Source organism: Aspergillus tubingensis (assembly GCF_013340325.1).
Source record: "Aspergillus tubingensis WU-2223L DNA, scaffold_3, whole genome shotgun sequence".
Lineage (NCBI taxonomy): Eukaryota > Fungi > Ascomycota > Eurotiomycetes > Eurotiales > Aspergillaceae > Aspergillus > Aspergillus tubingensis.
In genome coordinates, this window is record NW_023336277.1 from 3192709 (window position 1) to 3216824 (window position 24116).

The 24116-nt window shown below is 51.8% G+C and overlaps 7 protein-coding genes across 7 annotated transcripts; 3 read left to right on the forward strand and 4 right to left on the reverse strand.

The window, feature by feature from the left end:
* Positions 1-527: 527 nt before the first annotated feature.
* On the forward strand, positions 528-4535 carry AtWU_02184 (uncharacterized protein; the record flags this gene model as incomplete). Its single annotated transcript, XM_035497298.1, has 1 exon — positions 528-4535. One exon carries the CDS (start codon positions 528-530, stop codon positions 4533-4535), a length of 4008 nt encoding a protein of 1335 aa, XP_035353191.1.
* Positions 4536-5268: 733 nt separating this feature from the next.
* AtWU_02185 (uncharacterized protein) lies at positions 5269-6018 on the reverse strand (the record flags this gene model as incomplete). The annotated part of the gene is made up of 1 exon (XM_035497299.1): positions 5269-6018. The coding sequence occupies one exon, from the start codon at positions 6016-6018 to the stop codon at positions 5269-5271; it is 750 nt and encodes a 249-aa protein (XP_035353192.1).
* A 1585-nt stretch (positions 6019-7603) lies between these two features.
* Positions 7604-9830, forward strand: AtWU_02186 (alkaline phosphatase family protein; the record flags this gene model as incomplete). The annotated part of the gene is made up of 3 exons (XM_035497300.1): positions 7604-8065; positions 8134-9397; positions 9454-9830. The coding sequence occupies 3 exons, from the start codon at positions 7604-7606 to the stop codon at positions 9828-9830; spliced, it is 2103 nt and encodes a 700-aa protein (XP_035353193.1).
* Positions 9831-10581: 751 nt separating this feature from the next.
* AtWU_02187 (BCS1 and AAA domain-containing protein) lies at positions 10582-12384 on the forward strand (the record flags this gene model as incomplete). The annotated part of the gene is made up of 1 exon (XM_035497301.1): positions 10582-12384. The coding sequence occupies one exon, from the start codon at positions 10582-10584 to the stop codon at positions 12382-12384; it is 1803 nt and encodes a 600-aa protein (XP_035353194.1).
* A 296-nt stretch (positions 12385-12680) lies between these two features.
* On the reverse strand, positions 12681-13728 carry AtWU_02188 (glycoside hydrolase family 43 protein; the record flags this gene model as incomplete). Its single annotated transcript, XM_035497302.1, has 2 exons — positions 12681-13355; positions 13414-13728. 2 exons carry the CDS (start codon positions 13726-13728, stop codon positions 12681-12683), a joined length of 990 nt encoding a protein of 329 aa, XP_035353195.1.
* Positions 13729-16428: 2700 nt separating this feature from the next.
* On the reverse strand, positions 16429-17840 carry AtWU_02189 (DUF821 domain protein; the record flags this gene model as incomplete). The annotated part of the gene is made up of 2 exons (XM_035497303.1): positions 16429-17361; positions 17442-17840. The coding sequence occupies 2 exons, from the start codon at positions 17838-17840 to the stop codon at positions 16429-16431; spliced, it is 1332 nt and encodes a 443-aa protein (XP_035353196.1).
* Positions 17841-18741: 901 nt separating this feature from the next.
* On the reverse strand, positions 18742-23751 carry AtWU_02190 (kinesin-3 motor protein uncA; the record flags this gene model as incomplete). The annotated part of the gene is made up of 2 exons (XM_035497304.1): positions 18742-23609; positions 23694-23751. 2 exons carry the CDS (start codon positions 23749-23751, stop codon positions 18742-18744), a joined length of 4926 nt encoding a protein of 1641 aa, XP_035353197.1.
* Positions 23752-24116: the final 365 nt, after the last annotated feature.

The following is a 24116-nucleotide window of genomic DNA, read 5'->3' on the forward strand; positions in this document are numbered from 1 at the left end:
TCCTAGCACCCACCGGGTGCTTGGACTTCTTCCTGGCATCAGCCGGTCGTGTAATGATTCTTCCATCGTTTCTCCTCTTCTCTCTGTTGCCTTGCTTGTCCATGTGCTACTTCTCCCACTCCAGCTGGTCGTGTTTGAATTGTCCACCTAGATTACGGGTTCGGACCTATTCGTTTTTCTTTGTGCTCTTTGTATCCTTTTTTCCATAAGAGTGGAATGTGTGAATAACAGCCGGTGTTGTTGTGTTGTTGTGCTGAAGCTGCTTTGTGCTCTGAAGGTCATTGTTTCATCTGGTTTGCGATTGTCTCACCTGGATGCTTTGATCACAACAATACCAACCCAAGCGTCCTTTGTTTTGCACTTGCACGATCAAAGACTATCGATCTAAACAAGGAAAGGATTCACAATCTCGCAGCTGGCTTGCTTGATCTATACCGAAACGACCTTCATCTGCTACACCAGTCCGTCTACGGTAACTTAGCCTACTCCAACCCCCTGAATGCTGTGTTACTGAAACCAGCCAACTGATGATCTGGTCTAGTATAAGGCAGATTTTGGGCCTCGCAGGCCATACGGCCCCCGAGATGCAGGATTCGACGGCAGGACTACGAATTCCTGCAGCTCCGACTTTCCCTTTGTCGTCTCCTATCACAGAGGAGATTCCGAGCCCGGTGCCATCCTCTCCAGAGGATCATGACATGGAAAGAAATCGACCTTTTGCTTTTCTGAATAAGACAACACGCAGGAACAATCCTTTTATACGCGAGGGAAGTTATGACAAGCACACGCAGTCACAGGAAGCAGTGGATGGGACGGGGGTCTCTTATCAGACGAATCCGAACCAAGAGGACCTAAGCAATCTTGGACTCTACACGGGAAAGAGCTCAGAACGGCCTGTCGGGTTGAGTTTGGTAACTGACTTCTCTCATTCTACGTCAAATGCGCCTGAAGATGGATCAGTGCCAACTTTAATGGATTTGAATGACCTAAAAGCTCTCTCTGAGGTGCGAGAACAGGAAAGGAACGCACATACTTTGAAAGGGATATTGAAGAAAGTTCCCGGTCAGGACTATGACCGATCGTCCGTGAAACCGTCCGTATTCGACAGCAAACGACTGTCTTACTTCAACATCAGGCGAAAAAAGAAGGGAAATGACGATCTGTCGCCATCCGATCGGCCGATTATGATTGGACTAAGCATGCCATCTGATGAATCGCTAAGCACTCAAGGAAGAGGGCTAACAGTAAACACTGGACATGCCCAACGAGCGGCACTGACCCCGTCTATAATTGTGACTCCGGCCAAGGAAGACACATTCTGGACGAGCCTTGACACGACCCATCCTCGTCCTAGGATAGCGTCTAGCATTTACTCTCAACCAACGCCGTACCCCGATGACAATGACAGTGATATTAACATTCCGCCTGTGCCTGCTATCCCGAATCTTGCCTTCTTGGAGCAGAATGAGAATCCGAGCATGAACATGAACACTGAATCGACACGAAGGCAATCTGTATTTGCAACAGGGAGACAGCGCTCGCTCTCAACTGGCACTCTGTTTGAAGAAGATGATGTGCGACGGGAGAGCCGGTCTCGGTCATTTTCTAGCGGGAATACCAGAAAGATTCCGGATAGATTAAGCATCAACACTGAAACAAACAGGCATCAATCCCAGGGTTGGTGGACCTACTTGCTTTCACCTTTGTTGAGTCGCTACAGCACAGCCATGGGTCCCACCACCCCAACTGAGACTGCTAGACCACCAGTTCCCAGTATCGCAACGGAGTCAAGGGCATCGAGTGATGAGTGGTGGGAAAAGGAAGTATCCAGCTTTTCGCCCGACACGCCAGAAGCCATAATACCTCACCATAAGGAATTGACACCCGATTGGCCAGACGCTGGTCTGAATCCCTTTGACGAGAAAAGACTGAGTGATCAAAACCAACCTGTCGAACGAGCGAGAGATGCGACATCATTCATGTTCCCGGGAAGGCCAATCCAGGGCTCTGCAGCTGAATACTACCAAGCTTGTGCCCACGAATTGTTCAGCGGACGGCCGTACTTCGAATGCGTCAACCACGTCTGCTCTATAACACCCAAAGACAAGATCCCCGGCTATACTGAGGGTACAGCTGTGAGCTCCACAGACAGTAGGGATCTCCTGATCGACGTGGGAGACATGCCACAAGATAAAGGTACTGGCTCGACAGCTGTTCCCACCACCTCAGAGGCACGCACTGTGTATGAACCGAGTGTTATGGATAAGGGAGTAGAGGCCGCCCTTGACAATCTCCAGGACAATGATCCAATTGGGAAAGCCAGCTCAAGGGGGATACCTCTGTCTGAGCATCCAACAATCCAACCTCCTCCAACCCTGCGTCCTCTGAGCGAGTATCCTCCGAGCGAGCATCCCCCAATTGAGCATCCTCCTAGTCAGCACCCTCCCAGTGAGCATCCTCCCAGCGAAAATCCTCCAAGTGAACACCCTTCGGCTGGAGGACCTCCTGGCAACACTCCAAATCAGCCTATTTCTGATGAAGTGTCACGGGGGATGCCTCAAGAAACATTTCCAACGCCGCATGCCGGAGGAGAAACAGGAGAATTGGCCCCGCCTCCAGACAGTCAATATGAAAGGAAAACATCTTGGCCAATCTTTCAGCCAATCATCCAACCAGTGGTCCAACCAGCTCCTCAGCCAGCACCCCAGCCAGCCATTCAGCCCATAATAGTGCAAGCTCCCCAACCGGTTGCACTACCAGCGCCTCCAGCTCAGACTATCCATGTCCATCCCGCTACTGTCCCATCGCCAATTCTCATAGCACCCAATGGACACCAGCATCCAGCATTCCCTCAGGAACAGCAGGCTGAGCCGCAGCCGCCGAACCCTACGTCTCCTGGCCTTCAGCAAGCCACCGAGAGGGCTGGATCAATCCCGTTATCCGACATGCATACCACTCTGGCGCCTGCATACACGTCCAATTACAACAGCTCATCTACACCAGTGCCTACATATACTTCTCACTACACTAGCTCCTCTATACATCGCATGGAGCCTCATCCACTCTCACGAGAGGAAGTGGCACATACCACCACAGAGAGAGAGATAATCGAGATACGACGGAAAACGTTAGAGACAGAAGACAAGAAGAAAAAGAAAAAGAAGTTTGGCTTGTTGTTCTGCTGTTGCTGTTGCGGTGGTGATCGGTCTCACAAGAACGGCTGTTTCGGTAGCAAAGACAAGAAGGAGAAGAAGGTCAAACGTCGGTGGTACCTGGCTATCCTCACATCCTTCCTCATCATCATAGCGATCATCCTCCTCCTAGTCATGACCTTGACAGGGAAAGGCGACTCAACTCCAGTGGAATCACAGTGGCTCAATCTCACCGGCTATCCACCGATGCCCACCGGTATCGCAACGATTGCCGGACCAAAGCCTCAGGTCCAGCAATCAGGATGCATAACTCCATCCACGCTCTGGAGCTGTGCTCTACCACCAGAGGAACAATCTGCCAACGAGCCCTACGCCGCCAACGAGCCGAACTTCCGTGTGGAAATCCGATTCCGCAACGGTACCTACCCTAACAGCACCACGATTGCCACAAGATCCAGCAAGACCCTCTCCTCACGGAGCTCCGACAACCCCTACAGCCCATCCCCATCCCCACCAAGCATGAAAGACCAGACCTTCCTCGGCAACACAACAGACAACAACACCGTGCCCTACGCCGGCGAAGAAACCCCCTTCCACATGACCTTCCTCTCAGCCAGCACCCTAACATCAACATCCACCCTTCGCCTGGCGCGAAGATCCTCCGACAGCTCCTTCCCCAATCTCGCAACAATAATTCCATCCCCAGACGAAGACTCCGACGGAACCGCCACCGCCGCAGACCTATACCCATTACCCTCTTCCCAACCCGTCCGTCTCTACAACCGCGGCCTCAGCACAGAACACTACGGCTTCTACACCTACTTCGACCGCTCCATCTTCCTCTCCTCCCTCGCCCCCATCGACGGCAATACAACCGACACAAACGCCAATGACCAAAACGGCGGATCCAACGAATCCGACGCCCGCGTCCGCTGCACATGGTCACAGACCCGCTTCCTCGTCCAAATCTGGACCCGCTCCAACGACACCCTCCTGCAGAACACAACCTCCACGTCCACAGCAACAGCATCCACAGTAACCGCAAGTGCTACAGCAACGACCACGCCTTCCTCCGCCAATGACTGGACCCGCCCCGGATCCTTCCCTTACCCCATCACCATAACTCTAGACCGCCATGGCGGGGACGCTATGAAGAAAATGGTCTATTGTTATGGCATGGAGAGCGGCGAGCAAATCAACTCGACGGAAGTCAAGTTGCAGCTCGAGGATCGATCGTACGGTGGCACGCTGGTGAATCCGGCCCCGGGGATCTTTGACCTCTATGGGAATGCGTCGACGGATGCCACGGGGGATTATGGGGGTGTTGATGGTGGGAGTGGGGGGTGTTCTTGTAAGTGGGCGAATTGGGTATCGAGTTCGTAGGATGGAAGGGAAAAGGTGAAATGATTTGTTGACTTTTGATTGTTTTCTGAATGATGATTGCATATAACGTATGGTTGTATTGGTTATGGGGAGTAATGACTCGAAGATGATGATTGAAAATCACGTGCAGATGCAGTATAGTTAATATAGATGCTGAGATATGAATAAAATAGATGAAAAAGTTTCTTTCTCTTGTTTCCATGTTTATTCTCTTGAGAATTACGATCTAGCTGAATGCATGTTCCTATTGGATCATGATTGAATGAATTTCACCAAAGTCTAATACACAATCCATGAAACCTGAGTACTCCAGAAACCGAAGTAAGAAATGAAAACATGATAAAACGCCGTATATACCTCTATAATATAAATCCAACAGATTGACCATCTGGTATTCTCATCCAGAGTACAATATCGGAATTCAACAAGAGCATAGTATATATTATTTGTATTGTGAAGGACAAAACACCGGGAATTAACAAGCAAGCCAGAAATAGATGTATCATAAGTGAGCGAAGCGATCCACTTCTCGTCAATAGTATTAGTGTTTTTCTTGAAAGTTTCTGGGTGTGAAAGAAAAAGGTCTGCCCCACTTCGCTGTATTGCATTATTTTTTCTGTATTGGTTTCAGGGGCAGTCGTTTTGTCATCAAGCAGTCTAGTGATGCATGATATCGAAGGAATAATCTCAGAAGAAAGAGACAATATTTGGCTCAAGGCAAAGTAGCGCTGATCTAAGCCAAGACAAGCAAGCCCATGGCGATGCTTCCGACAAGAGCAAGGCCGGGAAGGACCATCTTGGCACCGGAGCTGGACGAGATGAATCCCGTGGAGGTGGGTGCAGCAGGAACAGTAGCAGCGCCGCCGCCACCGCCACCGCCTCCAGAGGTGCCGGTAGAGAAGGACCCTGAAGAGGTAGTCGAGTTGGAGAACCGCTGCGATGAAGTGGTGCTGGCGTTGCCGCTAGCGGCCGGGGGGATGCTGGCAGGAGGAGCACTGGTCACAGCGGGGTTCGATTCGATCGGTACTGGTGGGACGCTGGCAGCAGCTGGAGCGCTCGTTTGAGCGGCCTGTGTCTCCCCTCCGGAGGTCTTGATGAGCGGGACGCTCGTTTGAGCAGCGGTGCCAATCGCCTGGGTAGCCGGGGCGCTGGATCCAACAGCGGCGGGCTCGGTGTTGGTGGCTACTGGAGCGCTGGATTCAGTGACAGCGGGCTGAGACTCAGTAGCGCTGGACTTGATGACTGGGACGCTTGTCTCGGAGGAGGCAGAAGCTGGGGCACTGGATGCGGCAATGGGAGGGGGGTGCTGAACGGCGGATTCAGTTGCAGCACTGCTGGGCTCCGCGGTGACGACAGCGGTGGCTTCGACGGTACTTTGGGCGGTCACTGTTGTCACTTTGCCGTCGTCACTAGCGGACTGGGCTGCGTGGACAGTGCCGGCAGCGAAGGCCAGAGCGGTCACAACGTGGGTTGAGTAACGCATTGTGAATGGAAGAGACTTGGGAGAGGAAGAAGAAGAAAGAGATCTATCGCGGTACAAGCAGCAAAACTGAGCGTCAAGAAGAAGGATTGGAAGGTAGAGAATGAAGCATGACAACGCAGACGGATCGAGCTGGATCTTGAGGTTCTTTATAGCTTTCCTTGATGTACCGTTCCGGTACCACCATCTTTGCTTGACAGTCGGTTTAAACTCCGGCACAAGTGCTTCTTCATGGTATTATCCACGAATCGCAAGAGGTTTAGGGATCCGGATGCCGTAGTGTGGGAACGAACGTGGGAAGCCAGGCACTGCTTCCGGACTAGATCGAACAGATTGGATCTCAAAATAGCACAGCTGCAACCCAAAGCATTGACAGCCACCCGGATCTAGATAAACTACTTCTGCTGGTAGCAGATCCAACTGGGGCTCTTCCCAGTGTCATGTGACTTGAAACTGCCACCCCAGGGCTTCCTAAAAGGGAAGTCGAGTGGCCGGAATCAGCCACCTGAGGAATGTTGATCCATTCCTCGACGATCTGTAGCCCTGCGAAGAGAACAGTATCTTTGAACGCATTTAGGAAGCGCAATGAGGATGCAGTAACCTCTCAATAGACGGAAGCATCCCCAGGATGCTGCTACGTCAACCTCACCACGTTGCAGTCTCGACTGTGGCATGTTTCGCAAGCAATGTGCCACTGGAGGTTTCACACCTAAATGTCGATCGATTAGTAGCTCAATCTAGCTGCTTCTTGGTGTATCTCAACTTGTGACTTGGTCGTCTTTCGTTAGTCATGTTAGTCATTCAAAGCGCAAGTTGTCGATTGTTGGGGACATCGTTGCGACTGCAGCTTTCAGTACTACCAATGCTGGGACTTAGCGACAGACATGCACTAAAGACTCTTCAACAACAGGGTTCTCGTTCAAGGCTTCTGCCTGTGTTAGCTAGCCTTTCATTGTTTGTCTGTCTCTTTGAATGCTCGATAGCTCCTTTGTAGTTCTGTTCTTTGTCTGGTTCTCATGTGCAAGCTGTCATCCCATCAGGGGAGCGAAGGCATAATCCAGACATGATGGCTTTAGCACTCAGATTAGTCAGTTGTTTTCAAGTCAGATGCCAATGTCGTGAAGGATGACTTCTTGGTGAAGCTTCAAGTATGGAGGCCACTGATTACTATCAACAGGACCCCTTTGGCAGAGCGGCGAGGAATAGACGACATGTAGACATCCCTCAAACCAGATGAATAGGAGGTGGTCAAGATATAATATAGATCAAGCTTCATACATGGACAAAATCCTCCGTCAACTCAAGAGGTAAGTCTTGATAGTTATACAAACTCGAGCATATCCATGGTGTGGGGGAAGGACAGACATGAACTGGACCAGTGGTTCTCAGTCGGCACCGGCCCGGAGATCCGCCGATCGCCGCCCCCTCGAGGTCAATTAATCCATGATTCCGCCATCCTTTATCATTCCCCAAGACCCTTACTATTTCCCTTACCAACACTTCATACGTGTCGCCATACCGGCTCTAAGGTCGGTCGGTCCCTCCTCCGTGCATCTGCACTCCGGCCTCATGCCACCACCCGTCACTCATGCCTCTCCGACGCAACATTCCCACCTCCGCCCTGCTGTCTCCTGGCGACTATGACGAAGATGCCGAGTCGCTACGTTCCCCGTCAGAGCAGGACTCTGACTCGGAGGACGACGAGTTTCTTCGGAGATCACGCACTACATTAGAGCTTGCCGAGCACGATCGCACAGTACTGGAAGAGGAAGAAGAAACAGAGAAACTGCTCACCCGAACCGGTCCAACTCATGGCCTTCGCCGCATCTTCAGCCCCAGCAGTAGTAGTGTTCGAATCGGAAAGCAGGAACGCAGGAGACAACGCCAACAGGCCCGAAGAGAGGCCCGCAAAGAGCGTCGTAAGAAGGCGCGTGGATCCGGAGAGATAATGTTCGAGATGGAAGAGGGTCACCGGGACGATGAGCACTCTCTCCTGAGCCCTTCTTCGTCCGACTTCGACACACGGGTCAAGGAATATGCTTTTATGCAGGTATGGATGTCACACAATAACCTCTCATGGGTTTTGCGGGAGCTCCGGTACTGATTTATGGTAACCAGCCACGGCGCGTTCCATGGCGCAGACTCGCCCTCGTATTCTCCGCTATCTTTATCCTTCTCCTCATCTTCCTACTGGGCGCATATAAAGCATCTATAAAGTATCGAGCCCCTCATTCCTCGAGGCAACTTCTATCTAATGGCACTGCGTTGTTCGCCCCCACGACGATCTTGATCTCTTTAGATGGTTTCCGAGCGGACTTTCTCACTCGTGGCTTGACCCCAACCCTTCGCTCATTCATTGCAAATGGCGTCTCGCCGCAGTACATGCTACCCAGTTTCCCGAGCGTGACCTTCCCGAATCACTTTACACTTGTTACGGGACTATATCCCGAGAGCCACGGAATCGTTGGAAATACCTTCTGGGACCCGGAGCTGCAGGAAGAGTTTTACTATACCCACCCGTCCGTCAGCATGCAGCCAAAATGGTGGAACGCGGAGCCCCTCTGGATGACGGCCGAGAATCAGGGCGTGAGGACCGCTGTTCATATGTGGCCGGGCTCCGAGGCACATATCGGAGGCGTAGATCCAACCTACCTAGACGAATACAACGGGTCCGAAAAGCTTTCCTCGAAAGTGGAACGCATCTTGGGACTGTTGGATATGCCGGGAGTAGAAGCGGAGTCAGACATTGCGCCCCAAAGGCCTCAGTTTATCGCTGCCTATGTCCCGAATGTTGATGCAGATGGACATAACTATGGCCCCAACAGCACTGAAACTCGCAACACAATCGCTAAGGTGGACGACATGCTTGGCAGTCTATTCTCCGGTATCGAAGCACGCAATTTAACGGATGTCGTGAACATCGTGATTGTCTCCGACCATGGCATGGCGACAACCGCGACCGAGCGATTGGTTCAGTTGGAGGACCTGGTCGATATTGATCTAGTCCAGCGCATCGACGGCTGGCCGTTACGCGGGCTGCGTCCCAAACGGCCAGAGGATCTCCAAATCCTCCAGGATCAGCTGGAGAGCGTGGCCGCGAACTATTCGCATGCGGTCGAGATCTACACACGTGAGGGCATGCCTGAACGCTATCACTTCCAAAACAATGATCGCATCGCCCCTCTGTGGGTAATTCCAAAGACAGGGTGGGCAGTCGTCGAGCGTGCCGACTTTGATGCCCAGAAGGCCCTGGAGAATGGAGAGGTCTATCACCCCAGAGGCATTCATGGATATGACCACGAGCACCCCTTGATGCGGGCAATTTTTATCGCCAGGGGACCCGCATTCCCCCATGAACCAAACAGTCGCTTGGAAGCATTTCGTGAGTCATCCCCGACCCTTTGTCGGGCGGAGTTGGATTTTAGCTAACCAAGGTAGAAAACATCAATGTGTACAACATTATTTGCGACTCACTCGGCATCACCGCCCACCCGAACAATGGGACCATGCGTCTGCCTCTCAAGACGATAGGCCTTCACTCTGACGAAGACACACCCACGCTGGCCAGTGTTCCAGATCCTCCAGTTACTAGCACGACCGCCACTATGACGCCAACGATGATGCCGTCGGCAGAGATTTCCTCTTCTGCGTCCCCGACGGAAACGGCGCCTGAAGCTCAGCCCGAGCCTGACCCGGAAAGCGAGGATGAGAAGGGTCCTACCTGGTGGGGGACCCTTTGGGACAAACTCCAGGAAGCGAAGGAGTGGGCGACCGACATATTCGACACCGTGAAAGACAATTTCACCGGATCATGATTATAGACATAGAACGAGTGGCTGTGACATTGTTTTCTTTGCTTGTTGGTTTTCTGGTGGTCTTACTGTTGGTTGTTTTTGCGAGGCGCGGCTTTTTCAAAGGACGGGGGGCCATAATGGGCCCATTAATACGTCATAATCAAGATACCCACATTTGGATTTTTACAGACTAGGATTGAATACAAGAAAGGCATTATTGGTTCGCAGGGAGATGCCTCGAGGAAGATGGGGATGCGGCTGAAAAGGAAGAATCCACAGGATCGCCGGCTGAGTTGCCGGGATTGGCGCCCGCCTGCTTCGGACTATGACTCAAGTGGCTCCCCGTCAGCTGCGCATTCCACTGCGCCAGTCACTTCCTTCGTTGGGCGCCGTTCGTCAGTTACACATTGGCCTACACGATGGGTCAGAGGCTCGCTCTAGATCCTGCTCCTACCGCTCGGCGCAGATGGATGCCTACCAACCCCACGATGCCACGGCTTGTCAGCCTTCCTGCCTGGCGCGACATGGCTGGGATAGAAGTATAAAAGAAGAGTTCGTTCTCGACAACAGGAGCCTTCCATGCCAATTGATTACACCTTTCCTTCAGCGTTAATTTCCATTTTTCTCTTATAGAGCTGCCGGATAATTGCATATTGTTGTTATTTGCCGCTAAAGATCACTTATTAATTCCAAGGTCAACTCCGCGCCCCCGGCATTGTTAGCATTGCTGGATTTCTATATATCAGTACCCTACAGTTACGAAACCCTCATCATGGCTTCAAGCGCTTTTCTCAGCAACACCATCAACAACACACCAGTCATGAACGCAACATCTTCCTCACAGTATATGAATCCTTCCGACAGCGCGATGCTGGACATGTTCATTCCGGGGTACTCCTTCATATCCCGGTTCCTAATATCATATTTACACATCGACCTCTCTCAATATATTCCCATGATTTTGACGGCTGTCGCCTTTGTTGCTTCGCTGCGATATGTGTTCTCCCGCTCACATGAGCTATTAACCGAGTATTGTGTCTCAACTGCTGAGATCCGCCTCGAGGATGAAGTGTACAACTACCTGATGTTCTGGATGGCACAACACCCTTCTACGAAAAAGTCCACTCAGTTCGTAGCTAGCACCAAGATCTCCAGCGGCGCACGATACTACGACTCCGACGACGAGGGTGACCTGGATGACGAAGATGAATACGACGAGAACGGCAATGTCGTCTCCGACTTTGACGACTACTGGGCCAAGACTGTTGCACGAGACAAGTTCAAGCGCCTCCGCTTTACCCCAGCCGAAGGAAGCCATTACTTCTGGTTCCGTGGTCGTCTTCTTACCTTCACTCGTGCTAAAGAGGAAAACAACAACACCATCTCCTACATGCGATACGTGCCTGAGCGACTGTTCATCTCATGTTTCGGTCGTGACCCCACTATCCTGAAGGAACTTCTCGCGGAAGCTCAGAGGGCATGGGTAGCCAGAGACGGAAACAGCACAGTTATCTACCGCGGCCAGAAGAATGGCGGATACACTGACTGGGTACGCTGCATGGCACGCCACCCCAGGCCTCTCTCCACCGTCGTGCTAGACCAGAACCAGAAGCAGTCTTTCATCAAAGACATCAAGGAATACCTCCACCCCCGCACGAGGAGATGGTACTCCAACAGAGGCATCCCCTACCGACGGGGGTACCTCCTCCACGGCCCTCCCGGAACAGGAAAGACCAGTCTCTGCTTTGCAGCATCAGGACTTCTCGGCCTCCCTCTATACCTGCTGAACCTGAGCTCCAAGAGCTTGGACGAAGACGACTTGATGTCTCTATTCCAAGACCTCCCTCGCCGCTGCATCGTCCTCCTGGAAGACATCGACTGCGCCGGCATGACCTCCAAGCGCGCGGCCAACAGCACCCAAGACGACAAGAACAAGAACGACCCCAACAACGCCAATGCCAACCCTGCCGCTGCGCCCAACACTGCTGCCAACACTCCCGCTGGCTCGTCCACAGACAAGAAGCCCTCCGAGGAGACCCCTGATAACAAGGGGATTACCCTCTCCGGCCTACTGAACGTTATCGATGGCGTCGCAGCAAGCGAAGGCCGCATCCTCATCATGACTACGAACCATCCGGAGAAGCTCGATGCCGCGCTCCTCCGTCCCGGCCGCGTGGACATGACCATCACTTTTGGGTACGCTCACTCCCAAGACATCAGGGAATTGTTCTCATCCATTTATTCCACGCTTGAGGGTGATTTGCGCTCTATTTCTCCGAACAGGAGGAAGAACGCTATTACCAGCCACGACGGCAAAGCCAATGGTGTTAAGAAGACGACCATTGCTGATGGAATGGAAGAACGGCCCCCTGTTTCGGATATGATTGTCAAGTTGGCGAAGGATTTCGCGGCTGGTATTCCGGCTGGGGAGTTCACCGCTGCAGAGGTGCAGGGGTACCTGTTGAATTATAAGGATGATCCGGAGGCTGCGATAGCTGGGATTGGGGGGTGGTTGGAGCGGACAGAGAAGACAAGGAAGGAGAGGAAGGAGAAGGCTAAGGAGGGGAAGGTATAGATTTCTTGTGTTCTTTTTGTAGCTTTGTCCAGGTTCGAGAGTTATGATGATGATGATTATAGATAGTAGAGATACCCTACTCTCAATGAAAGCCCCATACTAATATGAGTGACATGCAAAATTCTAGTATTCTTCACACAACAGAAGATACTATTCATCCGAACCATATAAAGTCCGCGATATAAACAAACCCAAAAGCGAACGTGGTATATGTAAGTATATGATATATAGCAGAACCCCCCTTCCCAAAACTCCAAACACCAACCCCTAACCCTTAGTTCACTAAAAGTTCACTACTAAACAAACCCAACCTCCACCCCCTGAATCCTCACCTCCGCCGCATACATACACCTCCTACTATCCCCCTCGGCACAAAACCCATGAAACAGCATACGATCCCCACACCCACAAACCGTGCCACCCCCGGGCGAAACCAACCCATAATCGCCCGATTTAACCAACTGCTTGCCCGTCTTCGTATACGGGCCCGTAATCTCCGACGCCGTCGCCCACCGCACATCATACTTCTCATCCGTATAGCAATGCGTCGAGTAAAACAAAAAGTACGTATCCCCATGGAGAATCAAATTGGGCGCTTCGACTAACGGCCCATCACTATCATCGCGGTCCAGGATCTGCACTGCGTCGCCCACGGGTGTAAACCCATCGGTATCAACTTTTTGTAACAGGATGGGCGTGGGTTTCAAGGGCGCAATCCCGTTGTTGCAGTCCCCGCCGTTGCCAATGCTGTTGCCGTCGACTTTGAATACCACGTACCGCGTGCCGTCTTTGTCGAGGAAGCCTGATGCGTCGATGCTCCCGCCTTGGTCGAGACGGCAGGAGAGAGGGGTGGGGTTGGGGATGTAGGGGCCGCTGGGGTCCGTGGTGGTGGAGACGGCGGTGCCGATGCAGTGGTGGCGGAGATCGGATTGGGCTTCGCCGCTGTAGTAGAGGATGTATTTGCCGTCGTTCTGTGTGTGGTTTTGTTAGTGTTTTGGGGGGGATGGAGAGGGGATGGGGGGTGGTTACGCGGCGGACTACGTCTGGGGCCCAGTGGTCGATTTGCGTCTCCCAGCCTGCTAGTGTGGGAAGGGCTTCTTTGTCCAGTAGGGTCCATGTTTTGAAGTCTGTCGACTTGGCTACTTGTACCGTGCGGTTGTTGCCGTTTGTGCCGAAGGCGTACCAGGTGCCGTCGTCGGCTTGGACGAAGCCTGGGTCTGGGAAGTCCGTGTCTAGGGCTAGCCAGGGTCCGGTGGTGCGGAGGGCGATGGGGGAGGATAGTACGCATGTGAGTAGGGTGAGGGTTAGGGCCCAGAGGGCTGGGAGATGATGGGTCCACAGCATGGTGTCTTTGTTTGGGAAGGTAGGTATTGAGGAATGGATATGTAGTAGTAGTGTTGCTGTAAGGAGTCTGCAGACCCGGCTGGGGGTGTTGCTTCTGTTATATTCAGGTGCGATGGAAGAAATGTATATGCAATGTTACTATATACTGGGATGCTTCGCCGTTGCTTTATATCTGAGTGTCGAGAGCAGGGCAGTAAGCAGGGCCCACCCGTGCTGATGACCGCTTTCAATGATCGATGAGGTGCTATTCCCCATTTTGTACAAAAGCATCGATCATTTGATGCCCAGCGTTGCGGGTGAAATCTGGTCTGCTGGTCTGGGGGGACGGGATGGATACATCGCCCAGCTGAACTTGGCCTAGGGCAGGTGCTAGCATGGACTCGAAGTGCGTCTATATGCATATTCGGAATTTAGTGGATCTTCCAGGTAGACTAGCGGACAATATTGTATTGACTTGGCGTCAGGACTGATGTGGCAAGTGGATGCTCTCATCTAAATGCAAGTGCCGCAAGGCTGCCTCTGATTCACCAGCCAATAGATGCCATTGAACTTGCCCCCGGTCACTAGGACAGAGCATTTAGAATTCGAGAGATGACTCGCTTTGACAGGCAGTCCATAGTGACATGTTCACCCAACCGGGCGAATGCGATATATCGGTTGGCATTGGATGTGACGGAAACAGTAGTAGCTTGGCCAGTTGCCTCGGTACAGCAGCAACTATTGGGCCGTTGGATATTCTACTAGCGTCGTTAGTCTTGATTTGATCATCTGGGGGTGGACCCACTTCATGGGGTAATTATGCTCAGATAAACCGTGATTAACCTAGTCGATTCTTCCAGGAACATTGGTCGAAGAGTCGGATGAGGCGGAGACGCAAGGGCAGCACTGATCATCAAGGGGTGAGAGTATGATCATGCCACCGATCTTGGAGTAGACTGTTGTGCCTCAAGCAGGCTGACACAATTGCCCGTGGATGTTCTAAACCGACTGCATAATTCTCCCTGGCCTGGTCTTACAGCATGATGCATGGCTGCGGCCCCTCATCACCATGACTCAATCTTCCTGTTCCTGGGAGGGATGTGGAGTCAGCTATTGGCTTCAGCCGCTCCCGAAGTTATTCCCATAGATCGAAATTTTGGGACACGGCATCCCAAACCTTGTACAAGATCTCTTTCATGGCCGATTACTCAAGGCCAAAATCCATATCCGGCGGCGTTTAGGGCAGGTGCAATTCCTGTCTTCATGTCAACCGGTCCATTGGTGTATTCTCACACCATTTCTCATCTCCTTTCTCCAACTTACTCTCAAATACATGGCACATGGGAGTTGTTTCGTGATGCATGACCCATCTTTTCTCCCGTTCGCTCACCTACCTCATGCCGAGTAACCCATCGAGTGGACTTGCCCAGAAGACACCAGACACATGGCAGGAGAACTGACTGCCGTATGAGTTATCTGGTGCCCTTTGTTGGTCGTCCGCCAAGCCTGGGTAGGTTTCTTAGCCGGAAGGGCATACATCGGGTGCTCTTTCAAGTCCCAACCTTAACGGCCGGGCAGGTCTCAACGTAGCACCCCAACTTTCATCCTTCACATGCAACGTGTAGGAACCTCATCAGGCCAAGAGCTTAGCGATGCCTTGTACTGCTTTGTACTGGGCTTTCCAGACATCACAGATACGATGGCAACCGCGCTGCGCCTCATCCCTTGCCTGGGGAAAGTTGTTACCTTCGACCGCTTATTCCCGCAAAAGGCACCCTAACAATGCTCCACGAGATTATCAATGATCTGCCTCATTTAGGGCAATAGTTTCTTTCCATGATTTCCATGATGTACAAGGAAATCAACTTAGTCGGTGAACAGTCGACGGTCGGCAATCCACTGATTGGTCCCAGGCTTGAGCCTCTTGGGCCCTTGAGACCCGATGTACAGGGAGATCTGCAGGGCTACCTCGTGTTCCCATCAGGTGAACAAGTGGGCCTCGTGAGATCCTATCCTACCTTTTTACCGAATCCTAGAAATCTCTCCTCGACTTACCCCGCACGTATTACCCGATTGAAGGAATTTTATCACGAAACGGCTCTTGGGCAGATTCTCGTGGCCGTCTCAGATCCCGGGAGGGGCGTGATGGTAGGAAACTATATCCCTCACTAACTCTTCATGGAAGCGTGGGGTAGCCCGATTAGTGCTAGTAAGGGTCTTTCTTCATGTACGATGACTTCAAGAGATCGACATCGGGTAGTGTGTAATTTACTCCAGATATTGGAGGTGCCAGTGAGAGGTGAGATTCTGCGGGTAGTCTCGGATACGAAGACGCCAGTTGTGCTTGAGATTCCTCCTCGTACCGGAGTTGCCGTGATTTTGATTTTTTATGCAGGAAAAGAGTCGGGCAGATGGATTCCATTGAGGGCTTTGTTGGGTCGACATGCGGAATGATGCCATAGGATGAGGTGAAGATGGTGAAGAAGGCAGAAGAATGGGGTTGTGATGGTCAGCTGCGCCTAGTCCCTTTTCAGCTCCAGAGGGATTATTTGCAGATTCGCCCACAGTAATCCAGCTCCTTGTATAATGATAGCACTTTTGACACAAGTTTCCATTCTTATCATGACTAACCATTCATATATTTACTCATATAATTCGTGAACGCTAAAAATCACAATAATTACACCTACCAACGCCATAACATGCACATAGAACCGACATTTAGAAACCTGTAAGGACCCAATTCTCAAAAGGAACACCACGAGGCTCTCTCCTGCCATTCTCCTGCGTATACAAAACGGGCTCAAACTCGCACGATGCAGCATACTGTCGAATCAATTGCCTCCAGTAGCACGACTCCGCAGCAGGTGTCAAATACCGGTCTCGAAACGTCTTCACCGAATTCTCCGCAATGCGTTGCGCAGTCTCCGGATGATCAATGAGAAACTCCATCTTACGATCAAGATCTGAAAAGTCACGCTCGACCTCGACGTAATTCGCCTCCGGTCCGGACGCAATGAGGGCAGCATGATGTGCCTCGCGCCAGACCAGCTTATGCGAGACCACCACAGAGCGACAGTTCAGAAGATACTTTCCGCGGCCTGAAAAGCTCCGTCCTTCTGCATGTGCCAGGAACATATACTGGCAGTAATCCTCCATCGGGAGGAGATTGAACTGGACATCATTCTCATCGTCCCAATCAATCACCCGGATGCTTGCCCAGCTCCTGCCCTGCGCTGCCTTCAACAGCTTTCCCCGGATCTCTGGGTTCGTAGCCACGCTTCCTCTCCAGGCGAGCTGCTTCTTCTTATCCTGGAATGGTAAGCCTGGAATAAACTTCCCATCCAGGGTTACTTCGCCATCGTCGACGGCAGCAATGCGGCGGCGAATATCCTTGTAGGGACCGATCTTGACCTCCGGCCACGACCAGTATCCAAAGTCGGGCATTAACCAAACATTCTCCTGCTCGTCCCGTTTGGAATAAGACCAGACTGGCCCCTCATGAGTGCTATAATCCTCCGTCGTCAGGACGAATTCAACATCTGGTAGACTGCCTCGGTCCGGAAACGAGGCAAGCGCACGATGAAGCGCGTGTAATGTTGCTTTCCCGCGTGTGAATGTCGCGGGCATTGCGCCGAAATCTACTACATATAGCTATATTGCATCAAGTCGTTGTTAGAAGACAGACACATCGGACCATCGTAGATGAATTAGGTTCCAACACACACACATACCTCACCATGATGAATGATGCCCCGCACCATTCCATCCTCCACCTGCAGACTATCCAATTCCTTGAACGTAATGCGATGACTTTCTTTCAGCGATGCAGATTTGTCCAGCTCGAAGAACAGCTTCGGAAACGCGAGGCGACATTGCTCATCTGAAAGTCCGTGATTGTCGCCATCGCGCTCGACCATAAACTCCCACGTCGTAGCATTACTTTTTTCAAACGACGACGAGGTATGCAAGCATGCCTGCGGGGCTGACTTGAGGGAGGTCTTCAGAGCATACTTGGCGACGTCATTGGAGTATCGTGTGCCGAAGATAAGGAATGTGGTTATGATTAGGGAGAGAACGGCCCCGGTGGCTATAAAGCGAAAGCCTAACGACTGGCTTTGTAGTAATTGCATTACTGCATCCCTTTAGGTGCTCCCACTTGGTACCTGTGCGATGGACAATGTATGTATGGACTGGGATAGTCATCGGGCGGGACATCAAGGTGGTCCTGGAACCCCTGTCGCCATGGCAACGAAAGCCGATACTATTGATGCTATAGTTCCAATCTGACTCTACCTGGAAGCCATCCATCTGCACTCTAGAGTACTGACCACTCAATCGATTATGATTTCCCGATATTAGAGTCATCGGCTGGTCATGCAAGGATTGAGGGTGGAATAGTGAAATTGATAGAGCGCCAAAAGCAGACTCAAGAGAGCTTGGTCTCCAGCTCACCCCGCTTCTGTTCAGTCACGCCTCGAAATGCTGTATCACTGTTCTAACACAATATGACACTCGAGAATAATTGTATATATTTCTCAATTAACTCACTCACTCTCAAGAGCAATCATCAACAAACAAATGACCTACTGCCCGCCTGCGGACAACGCCGGGTCCTCCCTTTCTTGTATCATAGCATGCATGCAGGCTGGTGTGTGTATCTGTATCTATAGTTGAAAAGTTTTTCCAGAAGAAAAAGTATGTACATGGGAGTTGATAGAGGCCGTAAGAGGCAAATTTATTCAGGGGTATCTCAAAATCAATCAAGAACGGGTGTGGAGTGGAAAGGGATGAATGATGTATGTCATGGCTCAACGAAGGAACACCAGGCCTGCCAATGGGAAACGCGATAAAAAGAAATAAACGTAGAATCTAAAGTGTATGGTTAAAAATCAAATGCTAACAGCCACCGAGAGGGTACTATATGCAAGGGCGGAAACAAAGGGTTGGTTGGTTGGGGTAGCGTCATATCACGGATCTCCATGAGACCTGTTCGACAGGTGAAAAAGTCAGCGCTTGCTGGGTCACATGAAGTTATGCATTGTGGTTTGCCATTGCTCTGGCACCGGGGCTGCTGAAATAGCTTTCATCGATCTTCAGGATCCATTCCACTTTCTGGGCCTCGGTTCGGGCCGCAAACAGGAACGTATTCTGTGCCCCGTACACTGCAAAGACATTCGGACGACCCCGTGGAGACGTTCCCCGGTCAGATCCGGCTGCTCCTGGGCCATCGAGGAGCCGTGCGAAGTCGGGTGCATGGTCAACTCGGGAATTGCGCAGGTTGATAGCGTTGATCTCATCACCGTCGGGAACAGAATAGATATGGAGATATGGACGACGAAGCTCAACAAAACGCCGCACCCAGTGGCTGTTGGTATCATCAGGAGTCAAAAGATAGCCCGACTTCAGAGACGAATCGTTCTTCGGAAGAGCTTGGACGCTGGCAACAAATCGCGGCTTCAATGATGCCTCGTCCTGAACTGAACTTCCATCATCGCTTGAAGATGACTGCTTCGCCCGCGAGGCAAAAGCCGCCCCTCCTGCAGGGGGCTCGGTGTTGCTTCGGACCAGAATTGCCTCGATTGGATCGGTCTTCTTTCCCCAGAGGTCGACGTATTTCTGAAGCAATTTAGCCCTGCGGTCGGCACGCTCCTGGCTACGCAGGGGAGTTGACCGTCCGCTGCGTGGAGGTGATGCAACAAGGCTATTGGCACTCAAAGCCCCTTTAGCTGCATTCAACTCCGCGACACGTCGCCTTCGTTTGCGGGCGGCTATATAATCCCGGACAAGCGAGACTTTGCGCGGAGCCCAGGTGACCAGGAGCTCTTCGCCCTTCACATAGTCGTTTTGCGTATTCATCCGCCAGAGATCAGCCGCGCGTTTGGCGGACACCGGGCGGACGACTAGGGAGAACATGCGAACTGTGGAGTGCACAATACGCGTTGAATTGAAGAATTGTTTGAACATGGATTGAGGCCGAACGTATGTTCGGCCTTGAATCTGGAGGGTCAGGTCTATCTCAAAAGGAACGGGATCCTGCAGACGGGAAGACAACAAATCCCATCGGAGAGTCACTTGGACACGATACTTGTCTGCAGTGACTCGATCAAGCAAGAGAGACCCGTGTAAGCTGGAGTCCCATTGACCTATGATGGTGATATTTGATGTCCCATCCGCGTTTTCCTTCACGTTCGGCTCCTGGACGAACTTCAGCGCAACGTCCGGTGTCTGCAAGTCCTGGTCAGGGATCTTGCCCCAGGGATCTAGCAATCGCACTGAGCCCACGCGGATATTGGTGATATTATCCCACGGCAGGCTTTCAGTCGAGCTGTAAGTTAGGTTCACCAGGATCCGTCGCTGCAATCCCTGATGGAGCTGGTAAGTACCTGCATCGAGGCTGTTGCTCTGGACAACCTCAACGGGGAGATATTCACCGGACTCCGCTAATTCGAGTACCTGCGCCCGGGCGAAAACATCATGTCTCTCTTCAGAATAAAATTCGGTCTCTGCAATACGCGGTGTTTTCCGCTTCTTGGGAGCCGGCTCGGCAGAGTCGCGCATGTCATCCCAACTAAGGAGCTTGTCCAAATGCATTTGTGTCACCTTAGCGTAGACACAAATTTTCAGCGCGGCAGTCCGTGGACTTGACAGCGGTAAACTCATACTATGGACGCTCTCGAACCGCACAGGTGTTTCATCAAAGCCGGTGATCATTTGAGTGGTCGTAGCTCCCCCTTCGTCAGAAATTCCGGGTACAAATAATTGCGCGTGGACATCCGACCCTTCCCATTCAGCGAACCCAATCATATCACGCATCACGACGTTGAACTTGAGAGTAGACGAAGGCGCCTGAGCCGAAGAGGGTTCCAAGGACAGCCTAATGATGCCTATGACATTTTGTGTATATGGCGAGGTGACTTCGACTGAAACGTCTTGGACTCGGGTCTCAAAGACCGCCGTGAGAGGGATATCAGCGTCACCAACCAGCGAGTAATGAGGTGAACATGGCTCCGAGAAGGGGTTTTCAAGCTTGAAATGTTGGATGTAGTCTGGCCGGTCGATATACTGGTGCAATTGTCGCATAGCCTGAACACGGCGTTGGAGCTTCTCGATAGACCATAGGTGGATGACACATTGCTTGAAGTCAATCACACGAACTGCGACACATGGTTTCTTGGCTTCATCTAGAACAACGTCCTCGTCTCCGGAAATGCCATTCAGTACAAGGTCGTAGGACGAGGCCATGTTATGCCCGTGGTCAATGATTGCAAACTGGAATACCACATTCTTGTCCATTATGTGGCTCATCACTTGAGCCTCCTTCAACAAAGACGCATGCTGGAGCACTTTCTCGGCCATGCGAACGTAGTTTTGCTGAGACCAGTGGCGGAAGACTGTCCTGGCGACCTCAAGCTCCCTGTCGTCCAACTTGGCAAAACCATTCTCATAGATTCTGGGTACCGGTTGGCCTAGGTCCTTCATGTGAGACTCAAAAGCTTCCTTCTGCTTTTTCAGTTGTTCTTCGAATTCTTCCTTTGCAGTTCGCAGGGCTTCCTCCATTCGAGCCTTTTCGGAGCGTAGGTCATCGACTCCCTGGGTGGAAGAGGCCTCAGCATTCCTCAGCTTGTCCTGATACTCTTCTTTCTGTCGGTCCAACTGGCGCTGCATATCCTGACGCACCGATTGCAGAGTAGCCTCGCCCCCATTCTGGCCGTCATTTTCGTCGTTCGGATGCGGAGTTCCCGGCATCGTGATGGCAGTGTCCAACGAGAAATTATCGATTGTTCCATTGGACATGTACTTATCCCGCACAGGGAACGAACTGAGCGAATCGGAGTCTTCCTCGTTCTCCATTAGTCCACGACGAGTAGCCCGCACTTTCTGTACATCCTCGAACAAGGCGTCCAGCTCATCGTCAGGCATATGGGAGATTTGATCCGGCCCCAGCACCGCACTGACAGCTTCACGGCGAGCATAAAACCAATCGGATTCCCTACCACGCTGGGAGGGCATCGGAGAATCCGCTCTGCTCGAATCGCCGTCCACCTCCGAGCCTGTTTTACTCAGGGTTCGATCATGGGTTTTGTTCGGTGCCGGCGAGCCCAGTTGACTTGTAGTAACGGAATGACGCAGCAAGCTCTGTTCAACTCGTTCAGCACGCGCTTCCTGGGGATGGTTGAAACGGAAGATATGAAAATCACCCAGGATAATGCGGAATCCACTCTTGAGCCGCTTCGGTTTATCGATCCGCAATCCATTCACCATGACTGCTGCGCCTTCGGTGGGAATAATTGTAACAACATTGTCCACGTTCTCAAACCTACAGTGATCGTCCAAGATTTTCGAGCCGTTCAATCTTATTTCGACATGGCTGCCCTGGTCCATGTTTCCGACTATGGTGGTTCCCGGTTTGATGTTGTAAACGAGACACTCGGCGAGCAGCGGGTCGTCGCTCAGATTGACCAAATGTGGCATCTTCTTCGGCGTGCTCAATCCAATGAAACCTTTCTCGATGCTGATACCAAGTTCCTCCAGAGCAGACTCTCGCTCTTTGTGAATCTCTTCAGTCTTCGCCAGCTTCTCCTCCCAAGTTTGATTCAGATCCTTGTAAAGCTTCTCGCTCTGGTTCAACTGTTCGACAATTTCTGCCTTGCTAACTTTCGTAACTGAACCATCCGGCTGTTGTATGGAGACGAGTTGCTTCTCTAGAGGAGTATCTGGAGGGTAATATTCTTCTGCTGGTATAGCGCCAGCAGCGCCGCCTGCTCCAGGACCTGCGGCACCACCCCCAAGTTTCGACCGGAGTTGGGCCAACTCCTCCTTTAACTCTCTGATCATTCGTGCGTTGGGGTCTTCGTTCACAACGGCATGGTTCTTGATTCGCTTCGCCGAGTCTGCATAACGGAGAGTACTGAGAGTCTCCTCGAAGTTGATGTCGGCGGGTGAAATCGCAGCAATCATTGCTGTCATGGAGTTACCTCCCAACGAGTCCTTCAACAACCATGTCAATATAGAATCACGATACGGAACCATTGATGCGTTCTTCTTTTTGCCAGCCGCCACGTCAGCGAGAGCGGCAATGACACGACCAAGGGTCGACAGCGAACGGTTAATTTCCGCACCCTCCTTCAGTCTCGCACCGGTCGCGCCAGTAGAATTTGCTCTTTCCGAACCTGCAAGATCGACCAAACTAATGCGCGACACCTTCTCCGTATCCATAGACGTTTCCGCATCATGGCGCTTCTGTGTGAGGGTCAACGTAAACACGGCGTGGGAACGACTGGAGGTCTCGTTCATGTTTGTGGCAGCAACCGTTCTAGCCTTGTTACCCTCGTCCATCAAGTTCTCAATCTCCTCAAAAGAGCGCACTACAAGCTTGGCCAGATCCTCGACGTAGGGACCAGTCGACGGATGCTCACGGACTTTAAGGTTGCCCTTATTCGAAGGGTTGAGCAAATCACGGACTCTCTCATTGTAGATTTCAAGATACGAGACTTCCACCGTACAGCCGAGGTTCTTGTCTTGCTGGATTGTGCGAATGCGCTCGAACATATCCTGACAAATTCTCGGAATCACACCGTACTCCTTGCCGTAACCCATCATGGAATACGATTTTCCGGAACCGGTCTGACCGTAGGCGAAGATACAGTTGTTGTAACCCTGAAAGGCATTGTCTAATAGCGGTACACCCAAATCGAGAAAGAGGTTGTCCTGGCTCGCAAAATTCGGGGCGTTTTTGTCGAAAGACCAATACGATCTGTCGAAGGCGAATGATTTTGGTCCTCCATCCCCGCCTTTCCCTCCACCAGCCTTGCGGGCTTTATCATCGGCGCCCGGTGGAGTGGAAAGGACGGTTTGGTTGTCTTTCATTTGAACAATACATTTTGCACCACGGTCGATTTCTAGAATGCGGGAAGAAGACACCAGGGTCAGTCCAGTCTAGGAGGGGGGGCTTGGTCGCATTGCCAATGCCACAAGTCACTCACCTCTGCTGTTGAAAGGCCGCACTCTCACCACCACCTTGATATTTCCTCCACCAGCCATGTTTGCTTCCTCCCCATACACCTGGGTCTGATCGCCTGGTTCCGCGTGTTTAAAAGAAGGATCGCAAGGGGGTGAACCGACACCAGCGGGAAACGCGAGTCGCGAACGCTACGAGGAGCGCCGCTCTATCGGATAGTGCAAGCTGATGTGTTCCTTGTTCGCGGCAGTTGGATCAATGCTAGTTGAGTTATTGTAGTAAAGTGTTACTGGCGAATTGACGGTCTGAAACGGATGTCAACAAAGACGTCATGTATATCGGGGGGGTTCTGCGGGCGGACAATCCGGCGCGTTCTAAAGGGGGGAAATCACGATGATAACGGGAGCGGTGGGAGTTGACGGTCGTCTGTAGCGCAACCAGACCGCTA